This window comes from Schistocerca cancellata, chromosome 3 (genome assembly GCF_023864275.1).
Source record: "Schistocerca cancellata isolate TAMUIC-IGC-003103 chromosome 3, iqSchCanc2.1, whole genome shotgun sequence".
Lineage (NCBI taxonomy): Eukaryota > Metazoa > Arthropoda > Insecta > Orthoptera > Acrididae > Schistocerca > Schistocerca cancellata.
The window spans coordinates 814,189,623-814,208,444 of NC_064628.1; the positions used below are offsets into that span (position 1 = coordinate 814,189,623).

Here is an 18,822-nt window from a genome sequence, read left to right on the forward strand (position 1 = left end):
TTCACAATATTTTCATGTCATGCTTTCAATTTGTGGTTTCAATGAATTAGATGAATTGCACTCTATAAACTTTCTTCCTGGATAGTTCAAAAGTACCTTTAATTCTAGGGTAGCATCTGATAATATTTGCATGTTGTGATTTCAATTTGTTCTTTCAAGTAATTAAATGGACGTCATTTTGAACCTTGTTCCTGGTTAATTCAAAAGTACCTTGAATTTCTACTGCACAGTATTATATACAGCAGTTACCAGATTCTTTTACTTTACACATTTGAAACTAGGCGTCATATTCCATAGTTAGATTTGGAATAAGTCCACATCCAAAACGCTGCAACCTAACTCACATACTGGTGCCGTAGCCGAGAGTACTGTTACCAATAAGTAACGTGAGGCTGTAACGTTTCTGATGTCGTTTATTCTTAATACAGTTATGGAATATGATCTCTGGATTTATATGTTGTAACGGAACCTATTAAAGGCTTTACTTTACCGAAGTATGCGATACCCTCCAAATTCAACCAGTTTAACGAGTATTTATGATTATAGAAAAGTTATTGTGTATGCGATTATAGCAATATCTACGACTAGGCGACCATTACAATGTGTACAGTAAAAAACCTGATAATTGCAGTATATAAGATGTAATATCAAACATGTGCTTGAAAATTACTTATGTTCAAAATTAGCTAATCGCGCTATTGAAGTAAAGCACTTTTACGCTACAGCCTACTACGTACCGCCTTTGCTTTTATGTTTTATTAATATTACACACTTGGTAGTACAAATTATCTAATTTCTCCGAAATTCTTAACGTTAATAGGGAGGTTATCATTTTTACATTTTGCCAGGTGAGAGGGAAACAGACAGTTTGCAACACTATAACATGTCTTTCTTTTCACAAACGACAGAATCGCAGTCTTTCAGTAAATTCATGGTTTTTCTGGACCTTACGTCATTTAGTTTGCCACTTCCACAGGAGCAAAAAGTGAAACATCAGTTTGGTAGGAAGCATTTGGTTTTCTGGCGCAACCTCAACGTCTCGTGCGACATTTTTATTATGCTTTTATAAGAAGTGACATTCACTTCTATCCATTATATACGGTCCTTACAAAATATAAGCGTTTATGTTTTATTACTTTTGTTTAATCCAGAATAGATACAGAAACAATTAAAAGAAATAAAGCGCAATATATTAGAAAAGTCTTGTAGTGAGTTAGATATTAAATTTCTCTTTTCTCAAACCCTACTTCATTCATCAAGTTTTATTTCAAGGACAAACTTTCAAAAAAATGGGATCACCAATTTTTTTGTATTCTTAAAACAACTGTACCTGAGGAAAGAAATGTAGGATGACCATAAATGTTTACCCTGATTTCAAGATTAAATGTTAATTATATTTATGATCACAACGTTAGTTGTTACAGGCCTACTAGGAAACCCATAAATTTTCTGTATACCTGTGTGTCATTCAACAATTTCGCCACAAGGAACGTTGTGTGAGTTATATCATAAAAATAGCTTCTCCCTCCCCTAGGGGAAATCTCAATGTGTTGGGTGGCTGGCAGAAAGCAAATCACCGATTACTGTGCAGCGAAAGTTAGTGTCCCATTATGGAAAGAAGGCGCCTGATGTCAAGTTACCCAGAACATGGATGGGACATTTTTTAGCAACAGGGTCGGTTCACGGCCAAGCAGCTGCAGACCATCTGTTTCGGATGAGACTGTGCAGGTAGTTCAAATCACCTTCACGAGGTTGCCACGAAAATCGATTATACAAACTTCATGGGAGTTTCAAGTACCAAAGAGTACAGTGCACAATGTGCTTCGCAAACGTCTTAAATTGCATGCTTACAAGGTCCAAATTGTTCAAACATTACAACCAGATGATCACCGAAAACGTGAACAGTTTGCAGTGGACATGCTGAATCGTTTGGGTGATCACAATGATTTCTTAGATCGTGCGTGTTTTTCCGATAAGGATACAATTCATGTTTGTGGCTCAGTTAACTGCTATAATGTCTGGATCCGGGGACTAGAAAATCCTCATGTCGTACAAGAACACATTCGGGACAATCCAAAGATTAAAGTGTGGTGTGGTGTTGGTTGCTCATTTTACATCCTTGAAAGCAATGTAAGTGTATATGTTTACCTACGCATGTTGCTGAATTATATCATGCCCCAGCTACAGGATAAGCAAAGCTCTGCCATATTTCAGGAAGACTGAACTCCCCCTCATCGGGCTGTATAAACCCACGGTTTTCTTAATGAAACGTTCCTCAGCAGCTGGACTGGCATAGACAGCTCTATTCCGTGACTTTCGAAATCACCTGACATTACCCCCTTCGATTTCTTTCTTTGCGAGTATGTGAAGGTACTGTGTACAACAGTAGTTCCTGATGGTACGACATTGTAGCAACGCATCAGAGATACCATTAGCACAGTCACACCAGATATGTTGCAGAATGTGTGGCATGCGATTGAGCACCAGCTTGATATTTTGGGTGTTTCCAGAGGTACAGATGTTGTGACGTAAATGAAATGCATTAAATGTTCATGTAAGGTTCAAAATTTAATGAGTTGAGCTGTATGTGGTATAACGCAAGTTTCATTTACTATATCAATAAAGAGTTACAGAATTTTGTTAGGAAGGTAAACATTTATGTACATCCTGTATTAGCTGCTTGCATATATCTTTCGCTGGACCCAAACGCTGTACAATACTGCATCATTTTAATAATGAAACCCTTACTGAAAATACTAAAATAAAACTGGACAGTACTTCACAGGTCTGCTGAATATGGATGTTTTCAATAATCAGCTGATCGAGATGTTGGTTTCACTATAAGGATGTCATGTACGGTATGTATCATCCATGGTATAGGGCAGTTGCACTCGTACCAGCATATTGTATGACATTAAATATAATAAAGTACATGAACAGCAGAAAATCGCATGCCCTTTACTGACCAGAGCATTAAACCTACGTAAGACATCCATTTATGAGAGCGTTTTCTTGCTACAGAGACCGTCCTTTCGGGTAGTACTTCGCAGAAAAAGAGGCAGCAGAGTTAAACCCGGCTTGACGCCCCCCACGCTGTCCATGGAGCCGACGACGGTCGGCGTCTAGTAGCCTGGTGACGTCATTGAGGCGACACCGGCTCTGTCAGCGAATGGCTGAGGAAGTCGCCGTATTTGGACACGTCGGTGTACACGCTAGGGAAGCCTGGCAGACCGCAGTAGTAGCCAAAGCTGACGACTCCGGCAAGTGAACCATTACACACGAGTGGCCCACCACCATCTCCCTGTACACAGAATGAAGTCGTCATTCTAAACCAAATATACAGTCCATGAGAAAAAGTACTGAATCATCCATTATCTCCAATATCTATTATATACATCACTATGAGACACTAATTAACCTGAAAGGCGCTGCATCACATTAATGGTTATAATAATATTTTAGATGGTTTTAAATAAAGCAACATCTAAAGTAATTGAAGGAGCTGATCTGCAGTCGTAGTTTCATTAGAAAGGTATCCCATAACCACAAATACACATAAAAACTGAACACACAGTTTCCGTCCTTTTCCATCAATGCAGTACTAACAAAGTTTAATGATTCCTCATAGAAGATTCTCAGGTACGAGTATTACCATAGTTAAATTGTTACCTTTTCATAAAGTTCAACAAGAACGACACACAAAGAAGGAATTATCCATACGTACAGACAAACAAATTATTACAGTTTCAGAAAAATTGGATGATTTATTCAAGAGAAGGAGCTTTACAAATTCAGCAACTCAGTATCCCATTGGTCCACCTCTGGCACTTCGGCTTGGCATTGGTCGACAGAGTTGATGGATGTCCTCCTGAAGACTATTACGCCAAATTCTGCCCAATTGGAGCGTTAGATCGTGCAAATCCGTAGATGGTTGAAGGACCCTGTCCATAATGCTCCAAACGTTCTCAATCACAGAGAGATCCAGTGCCCTGCCTGGCCAAGGTAGGATTTGCCAAACACGAAGACAAGCAGTACAAACTATCTCCGTGTGTGGGCGAGCATTATCTTGCTGAAATGTAAGCCCAGGATGGTTTGCAATGAAAGCAATAGAACGAGGCATAAAATATCGTCAACGTATCGATATGCTGTAAGGTTGCCGTGGATAGCAACCAAATAATCCTGCTATGAAAAGAAATGGCACCTCAGACCCAAACTCCATTTTGCCAGGCCGCATGGAGGGGCGGCAGACAAATCTCCAGGCACGTCTTCGGCCTGGAATCTCACTGACTAGAGTAGAATTATTTTCAGTGCTGAGTCCCGCTTCGAACTGAGATCTGATGACCAGATGACCAGCAAAACCCCGGGCAGCGATGGGATACTAGCCTGACTGTTGTCCACCACACGTCTCATCAGTCAGGAGTAATGGTCTGGGGCGCCATTTCATTTCCTAGCACAACCTCTTTGGTTGTCATCCGCGACACCCTTACAGCACAGCAGAACGTCAGCGATATTCTACGCCCCATCATGTTGCACTTCACGGCAAGCCATCCTGAGCTTACATTTCGGCCCCCTCTCCCCCCGCACACGGCGAAAGTTTCTACTTCTTGTCTTTTTGCATGCCAAACCATACCTTGGCCAGCAACGTCGCAAGTGTGTGAAATCTTATGGGACTTAACTGCTAAGGTCATCAGCCCCTAAGCTTACACACTACTTAACCTAAATCATCCTAAGGACAAATACACACACCCATGCCTGAGGGAGGACTCGAACCTCCGCCGGGACCAGCCGCACTGTCCATGACTGCAACGCCTAAGACCGCTCGGCTAATCCCGCGCGACGAAAGTTTGCAGCTCTCCAATCACCTCGGGATTCTGACGATATAATTCGCCAATTGGACAGAATTTGGCATGATATCTCTGATGAGGACCTGCAACAACTCTACCAATCAATACCAAGCCGAATAACTACTTGCATTAAGGACAGAGGTGGACCAACACTTTATTGCGCTGGTCAATTTGTAAAGCTCTTTCCCTTCGCTAAATCATCCACTGATTTACTGAAATTGTAATCGTTTGTTTATCTGGATATCTACCGATTTCCACCCCATTCGGATAATTCTTTGAGGTGCGCCGTGTTTTATGGCTTAGAGTGTATGCACTGCCGGAAACAAACTAGCACACCTTGAAACATAGTGTCTATTTTGATCCCATGGTGGCATATGCCACCTTGAGGATAGTAGATGTTCTGATAATAGTTTTAGCGTCGTCCGCCTGCACATAGCGTAGCGACAGAGTTACCAGAGTGCGATCTGTGTTTACCCTTTAATAGGCAATGTTCACATCCAGAAGGTTCATACGCGTGCAGTAAGCAGGCAATCACGTCACGGGTACGCACTCCTGCTCTCTACAGGCAACTGAACGAGGGAACGAGTTTTAAAGGTGTCAAATTGTTGCCTTTCGAGTGACAGGATAGTCCTTTGGGAAAATCTCCGCACAAGGTGGATGTGCTGCGTCAATTGTGCAGTGATACTGCTATCAGGGATCACCTGCACGTCACCTCAATGGCAGACGATGTTCCGGACGTCCACGCAGCACAGACGCCCGCCAGGATTCTCGTGTTCTAAGGGCAGCAGTGGCCCATTGTACAGCTACCGCAGGACAGGTAACAGGGCTTGTGAGTGTAGACGTAACAACACGAACTGTTGCGAACCGGTTATTAGCAGTGGCAAGCACACCTCTATCCTATCTTCCATTCATGCAACAGCCTAGACGAGCGTGGCTCGACCGGTGCCGTCAGAGCATCACTTGACAGATGGAATGGCGCGCAGTGGTTTTCAGCTATGAAAGCAGATTCTGTCTCCACGCAAGTGATTGTCGTTTGCACGTAGGACGTGGACCTGGTGAGTGCGCTTGTCCAAGGCACACTCGCCCCATCCCATAACCTAAGGACTGGGGCGCGATGCGTTGCAACACATGTTCACCTTTGATGTTTCTGAAGGGGAAGCTTACCAGCGCTAGGTACATCCAGACTGCTGTTAGACCTGTTCTTTTGCCATTCTTGCTCGCCCACACACTGCCTGTGAAACTCAAAGTGTCCTGCAAGACGTGCAGGAACTTCGCTGGTCAACACTATCTCTGGACTTGTTTCCAATCGAGCACGTGTGGGATATGATGGCGCAAGACGTGACGCGTGCGACTTGTCAACCAACAGTTCTCACAGAACTGCGTGAACAGGTCGAGCAGGCGTTGACTAACATATTCCAGGAGAGAATTCACCATCTATACGATCAACTGCACCTGCATTGCCACCCGTGGAGGTTGCTGCACGTACTAGTATGAGTGTTTCAGAATGGGTCGGTACCTGGTACCTCAAAACCGCGTGTGCTACTGATCTGTAAAGTTAATCATTTCATGTACTCCATGTGCACTGTTTCAACAATAAATCTTGAGTGATCTGGAACGTCTAAAGAGGATACCAGATTTTTTCCAGCAGTGTATTACGGAACTGCGAAACTAATTACCACCACAACTTAAATGGACTAAATTTGTAAAACGTTTTTCAGATAATGTAACTCACTAATTGTGTATGAATGCATGGTTTCGCGGTGATATGAATTAATAAAATTTTCTCGGGCTTCCAACCACATCAGATGGTTAAAATCCCACAAGCTTTCGACCGAGCTCTCCTCAGTCATTTTCACGTAGTAGGTCTGACGCGGCTGGAAGCCCGATAAAATTTTCTTAACTCCCTAATTGTCTTTGTTGAGTTAGTTACGGAGTTTATAACAGTGACGCTCAAGCAGATTTTAGGAATTGGGTCAGAAAACTAATATAGGTAGCAGGATTTGGGTAAATGATTGTATGCATCCCTAAATTAAAGTATATTGATGAAGCACCACGCAAAAAATGCTAGCGGGTGTCACAACATAAAAGGAAAAAGAAAATTACTTTGAGACGATGTTTTGAAACGCTGAGTCGGCGTCTGCAAGTATTCAGTGCTTTTAGCCTCAGTGTTTAATGGTTCAGACATGGCTCATCTAGTAATTAACAAATACCATGTAGCACTGTTTAATCAAGTCACTTCCTTAGTAGCAGAGGCAACGGTCAATCGAGACAATAACTCCACGTATCTGTAGAAGTTTCCGTCTCGTATTCAAATGAAATGAAATGATCGTGTGGCATTGCTGATTGGGAGGACCCATCCGAGGAAGTTCGGCCGCCGAGTGCGAGTCTTATTTCAGTCGACGCCACACTGGGCGACTCGCGAGCCGGTGATGAGGATGAAATGATGATGAGGACAACACAGCACCCAGTCCACGGGCGGAGATAATCTCCATTCCAGCCGGGAATCGAACCCGCGCCCGCTGCATAGGAGGTAAGCACACTTCAATCCAGCTAAGCAGGCGGACGTCACGTATTCAAACCGGTATGCATTTACTACAATGGCTGAATTCAAACCACGGCTTGGTCGACAATTGGCACGCCGTCGACGCTTCGTACACCTTCCCCATTGGCGCGCTTTTACCTCCTTAACACAGAGGGGCTCCGCTCCAGTTTTTCTTGTCATATCGCTACAATTATACTGATCCTATACATGCACCAGTAACCATATACACTGATGGGAAAAACTTCGGAACACCAAAAAATAGTTACTGTAGACTAATGAATTTTCGTTAATACATTTGTCTAGGTAACATATTGAAGTGATTAACGTTACAGGATCACAGATTAATGTAAGCGCAAGATAAGCACGCAAGATAAGCAATTGTAAATGTGAAATGCTGGTACATTAATAACCGGTGTAGCCGCCAGAATATTGAATGCCAGTATGCAAAGGTACAATCATTGTGTTGTACAGGTACTGGATGTCAGTTTGTGTGGTGGAGTTTCATGCCTTTTGCACTCGGTCAAGATAGGGACAGTTAATGCTGATTGTGGATGACGCTGGAGTTGTCGCCCTTGATGCCCTTTATGTGCTGGTTTGGAGACAGATCTGGTGATCGAGTGGGCAAAGGCAACATGTCGACACCCTGAACAGCGTGTTGGGTTACAACAGCTGTATGTGTGCGAGCGTTATCCTGTTGGAAAACACCCCCCTCAATGCTTTTCGTGAATCGCAGCACAACAGATCGAATCATCAGATTGATGCACAAATTTGTAGTCATTGTGCGTGGGATAAAAACGAGAGTCTCCTGCTGTCATACAAAATCCCACGCCATACCATAAGCGCACGTATAGATCCAGTGTGTCTAGCATGTGGATAAGTTGCATTCTGTCCTCCAACTGGCCTCGTTCTAACTGACACACTGCCATCACTGGCGCCGGGACAGAACCAGCTTTCATCAGAAAACGCAACAGACTTCCACCCAACCCTCTAATGAGCTCTCGTTTGACCTCACTAAAGCAGCAAACGGCGGTGGTTGGGGTCAGTGCAACACAAGCTACACGGCATCTGGCTCGGAGCTGTCCTTCAAGTAACCGATTTATAAGCGTTCGTTGGATCACTGTGCTGCTCAGATTGCTCCAGCGGATGCAGTACGCTGTGCCAGAGGCATAGGCCGAATACGGTGGTCTTCTCTCTCAGTAGTGCCACGTGACGTCCGGAGCCCGTCTTCTAGCGACAATACATTCCTGTGACCACCGCTACGAGCTGTCGTATACAGTGGCTACAGCCGGCCGGTGTGGCCGTGCGGTTCTAGGCGCTTCAGTCTGGAACCGCGTGACCGCTACGGTCGCAGGTTCGAATCCTGCCTCGGGCATGGATGTGTGTGATGTCCTTAGGTTAGTTAGGGTTAAGTAGTTCTAAGTTCCGGGGGACTGATGACCTAAGAAGTTAAGTCCCATAGCGCTCAGAGCCATTTGAATCGAACAGTGGCTACATTCGTTCCCAGAACTGCAGAAAGAACATCCAACTTCTCCTAGCCCTATTATAAGATCTCGTTAAATGTCAGTGAGGTGCTGACAATGGCGTCTTTGTCGCCCTAAAGGCATTCTTGACTAACATAAACTTACCACTTCCAATCTCAAGGCCAACAAAAGCTCACGACCATTACCGTGTGTATTTAAAGCAATCCTGATTTGCATCCTCACAGTGGCGCCACTAGCTCCTCTCTTACACGATTGGTACGAAATGTGAATAGACATTATCTTTCAGATGTAGAAACACACCTTTCAACTTTCGTTTATGTCTCACAACTCCTTGGTTTTGCAATTTTTTACCGTCGCTATAGTATTTTTACAAATTATAGGTAATAGCGAATAGTGCTGTAGTAGCGGTAAGGACAGTTAGTTTTCTCAGTGGTTGCAGTCCGTAATTAACAACAGTAGCCACTGTGGCATGGTTAAACAGTAACATGTTAGCTCTAGTAGTACATGTAGTTTCATTACATGCCGATGTATAGAAAACAGTACTAAGTTTTGATAGAAGTAATTTGAAAGAGAAAGTTCAAATTATAGTTAACAGGAAGAGCTGAAGAAACAAACTGTTAAATAATAAATCATCTATGGCTATGTCTGCGGAAAGTGTACTGAAGAAGGAATACATTGTGTCATCATCTACTTGAAGATTCTATGACAGAAGTGGGACACAATTCGTGAGTACTATGAGGACTTACCACGGTGAAGTGAAGGGACTATTATCTATATAAGGACAGTAGACTCACCGGGCAGGAGTCTTCGTTCCCCACCCCTCCAGCACACAGCATTCCTTCCAGTACGAGCAGCCTCGTGCGGCAAACCGCTGTGTCCGTCACGTTCACCGTCACGTACTTCAGCTGCTCTGGAGTGGGCCCATTCTGCAGAAATAAGACATCATGCTTATAGCTGCACACTGTAGAACACCACAAAGACAAAACATTAAGACTGTGCAGTTCATCGACCTTTTCCAAGCGTAAGTCGTGCAAGAAGCAATCCACAGACCAATACGATGTTTGAAGCTTCCTGGAAGATTAAAATTGTGTTCCAGACCAGGACTCGAACCCGAAACTTTTCTCCTCTACCGATCGAGCTATGTAGGAGTCATTTATGACCGCCTCTCACAGCTTTACTTTCAGGACTGGTAGTTGCGCAAGGTATCGTGCCTATGGCTGGCGCTATTGCAAACGACAGCGGCTGTGTCAAAGATATTGCGTAGGCCGTTATGGCCTAGTTGTTCTAGATGCTTCAGTCTGGAACCGCGCGACCGCTACGGTCGCAGGTTCGAATCCTGCCTCCGGCATGATCTACATCTACATCTACATGATTACTCTGAAATTCACATTTAAGTGCTTGGCAGAGGGTTCATCGAACCACAATCATACTATCTCTCTACCATTCCACTCCCGAACAGCTCGTGGGAAAAACGAACACCTAAACCTTTCTGTTCGAGCTCTGATTTCTCTTATTTTATTTTGATGATCATTCCTACCTATATTTTCGCATTCGGAAGAGAAAGTTGATGACTGAAATTTCGTAAATAGATCTCGCCGCGACGGAAAACGTCTTTGCTTTAATGACTTCCATCCCAACTCGCGTATCATATCTGCCACACTCTCTCCCCTATTACGTGATAATACAAAACGAGCTGCCCTTTTTTGCACCCTTTCGATATCCTCCGTCAATCCCACCTGGTAAGGATCCCACACCGCGCTGCAATATTCTAACAGAGGAAGAACGAGTGTAATGTAAGCTGACTCTTTAGTGGACTTGTTGCATCTTCTAAGTGTCCTGCCAATGAAACGCAACCTTTGGTTCAAATGGCTCTGAGCACTGTGAGACTTAACATCTGAGGTCATCAGTCCCCTAGAACTTAGAACTACTTAAACCTAACTAACCTAAGGACATCGCACAACACCCAGTCATCACGAGGCAGAGAAAATCCCTGACCCTGCCGGGAATCGAACCCGGGAACCCGGGCGTGGGAAGCGAGAACGCTACCGCACGCAACCTTTGGCTCGCCTTCCCCACAATATTATCTATGTGGTCTTTCCAACTGAATTTGTTCGTAATTTTAACACCCAGGTACTTAGTTGAATCGACAACCTTGAGAATTGTACTATTTATCGAGTAATCGAATTCCAACGGATTTCTTTTGGAACTCATGTGGATCACCTCACACATTTCGTTATTTAGCGTCAACTGCCATCTACCACACCATACAGCAATCTTTTCTAAATCGCTTTGCAGCTGATACTGGTCTTCGGATGATCTTACTAGACGGTAAATTACAGCATCATCTGCGAACAACCTAAGAGAACTGCTCAGATTGTCACCCAGATCATTTATATAGATCAGGAACAACAGAGGTCCCAGGGCGCTTCCCTGGGGAACACCTGATATCACTTCAGTTTTACTCGATGATTTGCCGTCTATTACTATGAACTGCGACCTTCCTGACAGCAAGTCCTTAGGTTGAAGTAGTTCTAAGTTCTAGGGGGACTGGTAACCTCAGATGTTAAGTCTCATGGTGCTCAGAGCCATTTGAACTATTTGAAAGATATTGCGAGGTCAAGTGAACTCTCTGATATGTTATCTGAAGAATGTGAAGTAACGGACAGGTGGCGAAGGCAGGTGGACGTTCCGACTGGAGAGACAGTAGTGGGTTTACGAGTCGCTAAGGCGGAAACGCTGCCGAGAGCAGGATGTTAGCTGATGGGGGAATGCACATGGTTTCTGCGCCGTCGAACAGTACCACGTTTCGCTGCATTGCGGTAACCGGGCTCTTGGTTAACGTTTTCTCGTGTTGCAGTGCTTTTCGAGTTCTTCCTGGACTGGAGAAAATCATTCCAGATACATATTGCGGCGTACGGCTGAGCCTCCCTGTACGAAGTAACAGTGACATTCAACAAGCAGTGAGTCCATGCCACGTGGAGATGCTGCATTATGCCAGGCAAACGGAGGTCAGACACGAGATATCCCATGACTTTTGTCACCTTACTGTATGCTTCTTGTCTTACAAGGGGAGGCCGCCAATTGTGAAACTCAGATTTGATTCATACTGCGCATAATAAAAGCTCATGGCCAGAGGTGTAATGTGGCAAAGCACCAAGATGAACTTCTCAGCCGTTGTCGAGAAAATCTACAGTTAAAAGATGTAAGTAGGCTGTTTAGATTCTTATATTGGTAATGCCACGTAGCGCTCTATATGAAAATCACTTGCTGTGCTGTGTGCAGCCTGTGGCTAGTTTGCATTGTTGTCTGCCATTGTAGTGTTAGGCAGCGGCAGCTGGATGTATTTCTCTCTGAGTCGTAACTGCGTGCTGAACTGTTGCGTCTGAAGTTATTCTGTCTCCCGTGATAATAGTTATATTGGTTCCCATATTGTCTGTTTCTCTGATTGTCTCTGTGATAGTCATTACCGCGGAAAGGTGATCTTTCCCTGTAACTATTACTCTGCCAGTGGTTGTCATATGGGTGGTGTCTGTTTTGGTCACGATTTACGTTGTAAGAATAGACTTGTCGTGTCCAGTTATTATTTCTGTCGTCACGGAATTGTGACGGATGTGACCTGTAGTGATTGATTTCCTGTTTTCGCATCCCATGACTGTCTGTGTCAATTTCCAGTTCTTGTAACAGTCCCTGAAAAGCTTCAATGTCGTCTTTGCAACGTCCTGCCAAAATAATGTGTCGTAAATGTTCAGGCAGTTTGATTAAGCAAATGCGGATGAGTTCTGAGGGGCTGTATGGGTTTGATAGGTACTGATTCTTGTGCAACATGTCTTCAAAATATTTGACAAGACTGGAAAATTCAGATTGTTCAAAGTGTTTCATCATCATGATGCTATGTTTTACGCGGTCTTGTGTAGCTTGAGACCAATATGCTGAGAGGAAGGCATGGTAAAATTCTCCTTCACTGTGGCAATCGTGAATGACCGATCGCATTCTTACAGCTGGTTCATTCTCCAAGTAGCCACACATAAATTCTAATCTGTGTTCTAATGACCAGTTGGGAGGAAAACAATGAGAGAATTGATGGAGCCACGCAATCTGAATTTTCCAGTCTTGTCAAATATTTTGAAGACATGTTGCACAAGAATCAGTACCTATCAAACCCATACAGCCCCTCAGAACTCATCCGCATTTGCTTAATCAAACTGCCTGAACATTTACGACACATTATTTTGGCAGGACGTTGCAAAGACGACATTGAAGCTTTTCAGGGACTGTTACAAGAACTGGAAATTGACACAGACAGTCGTGGGATGCGAAAACAGGAAATCAATCACTACAGGTCACATCCGTCACAATTCCGTGACGACAGAAATAATAACTGGACACGACAAGTCTATTCTTACAACGTAAATCGTGACCAAAACAGACACCACCCATATGACAACCACTGGCAGAGTAATAGTTACAGGGAAAGATCACCTTTCCGCGGTAATGACTATCACAGAGACAATCAGAGAAACAGACAATATGGGAACCAATATAACTATTATCACGGGAGACAGAATAACTTCAGACGCAACAGTTCAGCACGCAGTTACGACTCAGAGAGAAATACATCCAGCTGCCGCTGCCTAACACTACAATGGCAGACAACAATGCAAACTAGCCACAGGCTGCACACAGCACAGCAAGTGATTTTCATATAGAGCGCTACGTGGCATTACCAATATAAGAATCTAAACAGCCTACTTACAAAGATACCGTTGCGGTGAAATACTCTCTACGATTAATAATTTTCTACAGTGTTGTGGTGCAGCGGTAAAGCGCTCGGGTTCGTAATCCGAAGGTCGCCGGATCGAATCTCGCACCATGCAGCCTTTTTTTTAGTATTTGTTTTTTGTAATATATATATATATATATATATATATATATAAAATTCCCGGCAATCAGTTGCAACAATTATGCATATAATAAGTTGTTGAAAGTCGTTTGTCGCGGAAAAATAATACTTGAAATAAAACACAATATCACAAATAATATTCAAGTGGATACAATTTATTGAAAAGTACGGTATACACTCGCACATAATTAACAATTAGTGACCAGAAGTAGCTGAAGTATCGCACGAACCAGAGTGATAGTTAACAAAGAAACATGGAAAGCAGAAGACAGTACGACATCGAGCACATCTGATAAACGATGTGTTTTTACAAGAACAATTGTTTTTTAAATTATCTGTTGGGAAACACACCTGATTGACATTCTGAAAAATTGTTCTATCGTTCGTCAGGTTTGATGCATACCACGCGTATCGCATCATATCGGCAAAAATCGGAGAAGACAATTGGTGGTGGACGATGGATTGGATTTTTATACAATCGTCTCTGGAGTTGATGTCACGGTTTCGCTCGATTAAAAAAGCACAATGTTGAAGGTGCTTTATCAAATTTTTTACCTGCCGGTAAAAATACACGTTACACGGATGGACGAGAGGAGTGCACTTCGGAGGAAAGACTTTTATAGTGCACGTTGGTAACTTCTTATCATCCCGGAACATCTCATCGTATAACGCCGGGTTCGTTTGCACACCCCAACAGTCGATCAGAAGGAGAAATTCTTTCTTTTGTACGTATGGTTGCAAAGCATATATATATATATCTCTGTGTGTGTGTGTGTGTGTGTATACATTTGAATTACAAAAAACAAATAATAAAAAAGGTGCATGGCGTGAGATTCGATCCGGCGACTTTCGGATTACGAACCCGAGCGCGTATGGCTGCGCCATGACGCTGCAGAAAATTATTAATCGTAGAGAGTATTTCACCCAACGGTATCTTTTAACTGTCGATTTTCTCGACAACGGCTGAGAAGTGCATCTTGGTGCTTTGCCACATTACACCTCTGGCCATGAGCTTTTATTATGCGCAGTATGAATCGAATCTGAATTTCACAATTGGCGGCCTCCCCTTGTTAGACTATGTGTGAGCCATGTATCGACTCGTGCAACACCTTGTATTTAGATTGCATTGGTTTTCCTTTTCTTCCCCAGACATGTTTGTTAGATATGTTGTCTCTCGTTAAGTGGCTGCTTGATTGTCTTTTCCCTCGCCTATCGATAGCTGCGTTTTTGCTTCCGGGAAACTGCTATGGAGGAAGTGAGATCTTTGACCGGTGGTAACTTCGTGTGGTGGCGCGGAAGTAGGGGCGTGCTCTCAGAGAGTGTGGTGGACACGGGAGGGCAGTGTGGCTCGCCAGCGCGTACCAGGCGTGGTTCGTTATACCGAGTCGCCACGTGATGTATGTCGGTTATGAGTAACGGGAGGGTCGATTTGACGGAAGAGCTCCCCGCGGGTTGGTTAAATACAGAATCGCCCCACGAGTAGTTGCTGTTCATTTCACCTTGGTGAGTCCGAGCGAGGTGGCGTAGTGGTTAGCACGCTGGACTCGCATTCGGGAGGACGACGGTTCAATCTCGCGTCCGGCCATCCTGATTTAGGTTTTCTGTGATTTCCCTAAATCGCTCCAGGCAAATGCCGGGACGCTTCCTTTGAAAGGGCACGGCCCACTTCCTTCACCGTCCTTCCCTAATCCGATGAGACCGATGACCTCGCAGTTTGGTCTCTTCCCCCAAAACAACCAACCCACCAACCTTGGTGAGACGTTAACAAGATTCTTTAAGTCCTCCGTTTCAACACTGGAGTTTAAAAAGGAGACACCTAACATGAAGGAGCGGTCACTACCCGTCAACGTTTGCAGAGAAGACGTGAACTCCGGTGACAGAGCGTGTTGTCGCGTGACCGTGGCGTGTTGGGTACAATGGCGACGCGTGCGCGGTCGGATGTGCGGATCCTTGCCATCGGAGGTCGTGTACTGCATGTTCGAGCATAATTGCAAGTTAAGTTAGTGGAAGGTTCAATCATTAAGTAATAAGTTTGCGTAACCAGTGTCTCTTCGCCCTTGTGGCCTCCGGCGATCGGGTTTCCTGTCCCCGGCACTGGTGTAATTGCCCGATGGGAGGTTTAGTTTTGGCAGTCTAATTGTTTCGCTATTCTGTCGTGCGTTATGAGTAAATTCATGCTTCTTGTTGGTTGATCATGTGGTCGCTCATTCAGGACTGTGGGGTGTAATGTTTCCTTGCACGAGGTTAGCTCTAATTCTGTCAGCAAGTTAAGCCATCTTATTACAAGTTTTCGGCTAGCTAAAAGTCGGTGCAGTGACCAGCCTGAGAGTGGCAATATCGTTTATGGGCGTATTTAAATTGGTCAGTATTCTGTCTAGCCTGAGCATCCCTGAGTGGGTGATTTGTGACCGCCTTACACGGGTTCGTCGTATCTGCTACGTTCTAATGATATTCCAGGACACTTTGTTTAAAAACTTTTTTTTAAATTCCTTCATTCATTTATTGCCATTAATCGTGTGTTTGCTGAGACCTTTAATTTTTTTTAATGGCAGTGTTGGTAGCTTCGCTGCCTCACCGTATTTTAACAAAGTTCTGTTAGTAGCCTGTTTACTAATGTTCTTTAAATTTTTTAAACTGTTGCATTGCTATAAATTACTTGATTGCCGTTAGCGGCGTGTTTTGAAAGGTTGTTTATTGCCGTGCTGCTAGCTTCTGTGCTTTTTTTAAAAAAGAATTTTTTTTAAATTGTGGTATTGTTATAAATTACTTGATTGCTGTTAGCGACGTGTTTTGAAAGGCTGTTATTGCCGTACTATTAGCTTCTGTGTTTTTTTTTTAATTTTAAGCTGTTGTATTGCTATAGATGACTTGATTGCCGTTTTTTTTAAAAGAAATTTTTTAAAATTGTTGTATTGCTATAAATGATTTGATTGCCGTTAGCGGCGTGTTTAAAAGGCTGTTTATGGTCGGACTGCTAGTTTCTGTAAGATATGAATAAAAAATTTGTGTGTGAAAACCTCAACTCGACAGTAAACTACTAGAAATTTGGCCCCGTTTCCCAACTTATGGTGTGGCTTGTAGTAACCGTAACCATTGTGTGTATCAATGTGTCTACTGTATTTTCACTAGGGGGAACTGTTTTAAAGTTGTTGAGACGTTATGGAAATTTTTCTGAGCTTTTGCAAGGTATACATTGTTAAAGATATTGGCCAGTATCTGTGAACTGCAGTGTTACATTGATGTTAAAAACTTCTTGCCTTTATATTTTGTGAGTAATGATTTTCTGTTCTGAATAACATAGATGTATGTTAATTTGGAGTGGTGGAATGAATAAACTATTTTTTTGTATATATTGATTAAACTGATGACATGAGGGAACCTTTGGTTGTATTACTGTTGGAACATCTCAATATGACACAATAATTTGGTTATGGTGCTTGTATTAACTAACAGCGCCGCACAGAGGAGAACTTCTGTCAAGTTTGGAAGGTAGGAGATGAGGTAATGGCGGAAGTAAAGCTGTGAGGGCATGAGGCGTGCCTGGATAACTCAGGCAGATGTTTCGGATTCGAGACCTGGTCCGAAACACCATTCTTATCGAGTCTTAAACGAGTACACACTGAACTGCAGACTGAAAATTCATTGTGAAAGATGACATACCCCAGTTTAAACCAAGACTAAAGTTGAACTTGACTGATATTAACACCATCACTGTGTCAAACCGAGGACTTTCCGCTTTCCTTTGTTTCGTATGACTGTCATGATTATTTATCTCTTTAAGTCATCTAGATGCAATTCAATGTTGTGGTCTTCAGTCCTGAGACTGGTTTGATGCAGCTCTCCATGCTACTCTATCCTGTGCAAGCTTCTTCATCTCCCAGTACCTACTGCAACCTACATCCTTCTGAATCTGCTTAGTGTATTGATCTCTTGGTCTCCCTCTACGATTTTTACCCTCCACGCTGCCCTCCAATGCCAAATTTGTGATCCCTCGATGCCTCAGAACATGTCCTACCAACCGATCCCTTCTTCTAGTCAAGTTGTGCCACAAACTTCTCTTCTCCTCAATCCTATTCAATACCTCCTCATTAGTTACGTGATCTACCCACCTTATCTTCAGCATTCTTCTGTAGCACCACATTTCGAAAGCTTCTATTCTCTTCTTGTCCAAACTAGTTATCGTCCATGTCTCACTTCCATACATGGCTACACTCCATACAAATACTTTCAGAAAAGACTTCCTGACACCTAAATCTATATTCGATGTTAAAAAATTTCTCTTCTTGAGAAACGCTTTCCTTGCCATTGCCAGTCTACATTTTATATCCTCTCTACTTCGACCATCATCGGTTATTTTACTCCCTAAATAGCAAAACTCCTTTACTACTTTAAGTGTCTCATTTCCTAATCTAATTCCCTCAGCATCAACCGACTTAATTTGACTACATTCCATTATCCTCGTTTTGCTTTTGTTGATGTTCATCTTATATCCTCCTTTCAAGACACTGTCCATTCCGTTCAACTACTCTTCCATGAACCTCAAAGTTTTTACTTCTTCTCCATGAATTTTAATACCTACTCCGAATTTTTCTTTTGTTTCCTTTACTGCTTGCTCAATATACAGATTGAATAACATCGGGGAGAGGCTACAACCCTGTCTCACTCCTTTCCCAACCACTGCTTCCCTTTCACGCCCCTCGACTCTTATAACTGCCATCTGGTTTCTGTACAAATTGTAAATAGCCTTTCGCTCGTATTTTACCCCTGCCACCTTCAGAATTTGAAAGAGAGTATTCCAGTCAACATTGTCAAAAGCTTTCTCTAAGTCTACAAATGCTAGAAACGTAGGTTTGCCTTTTCTTAATCTTTCTTCCAAGATAAGTCGTAAGGTCAGTATTGCCTCACGTGTTCCAACATTTCTACGGAATCCAAACTGATCTTCCCCGAGGTCGGCTTCTACCAGTTTTTCCATTCGTCTGTAAAGAATTCGCGTTAGTATTTTGCAGCTGTGACTTATTAAACTGATAGTTCGGTAACTTTCACATCTGTCAACAC

At 43.2% G+C, this 18,822-nt stretch overlaps 1 protein-coding gene across 2 annotated transcripts in view; it reads right to left on the minus strand.

Annotated features, from left to right (window-relative positions):
* Nucleotides 1–1,221: 1,221 nt before the first annotated feature.
* The window catches only part of LOC126177087 (trypsin alpha-3-like), a 346,712-nt gene continuing 329,111 nt past the window's right edge, over nt 1,222–18,822 (minus strand). For both annotated transcript variants that reach the window (XM_049924339.1, XM_049924338.1), the window contains 2 exons: nt 9,662–9,793; nt 1,222–3,301 (listed from right to left, as the gene is read on the minus strand). In XM_049924339.1, coding sequence (XP_049780296.1) covers nt 3,140–3,301; nt 9,662–9,793 — 294 coding nt within the window. In that variant the 3' untranslated portion in view covers nt 1,222–3,139. The remainder of the gene's footprint in view (nt 3,302–9,661; nt 9,794–18,822) is intronic.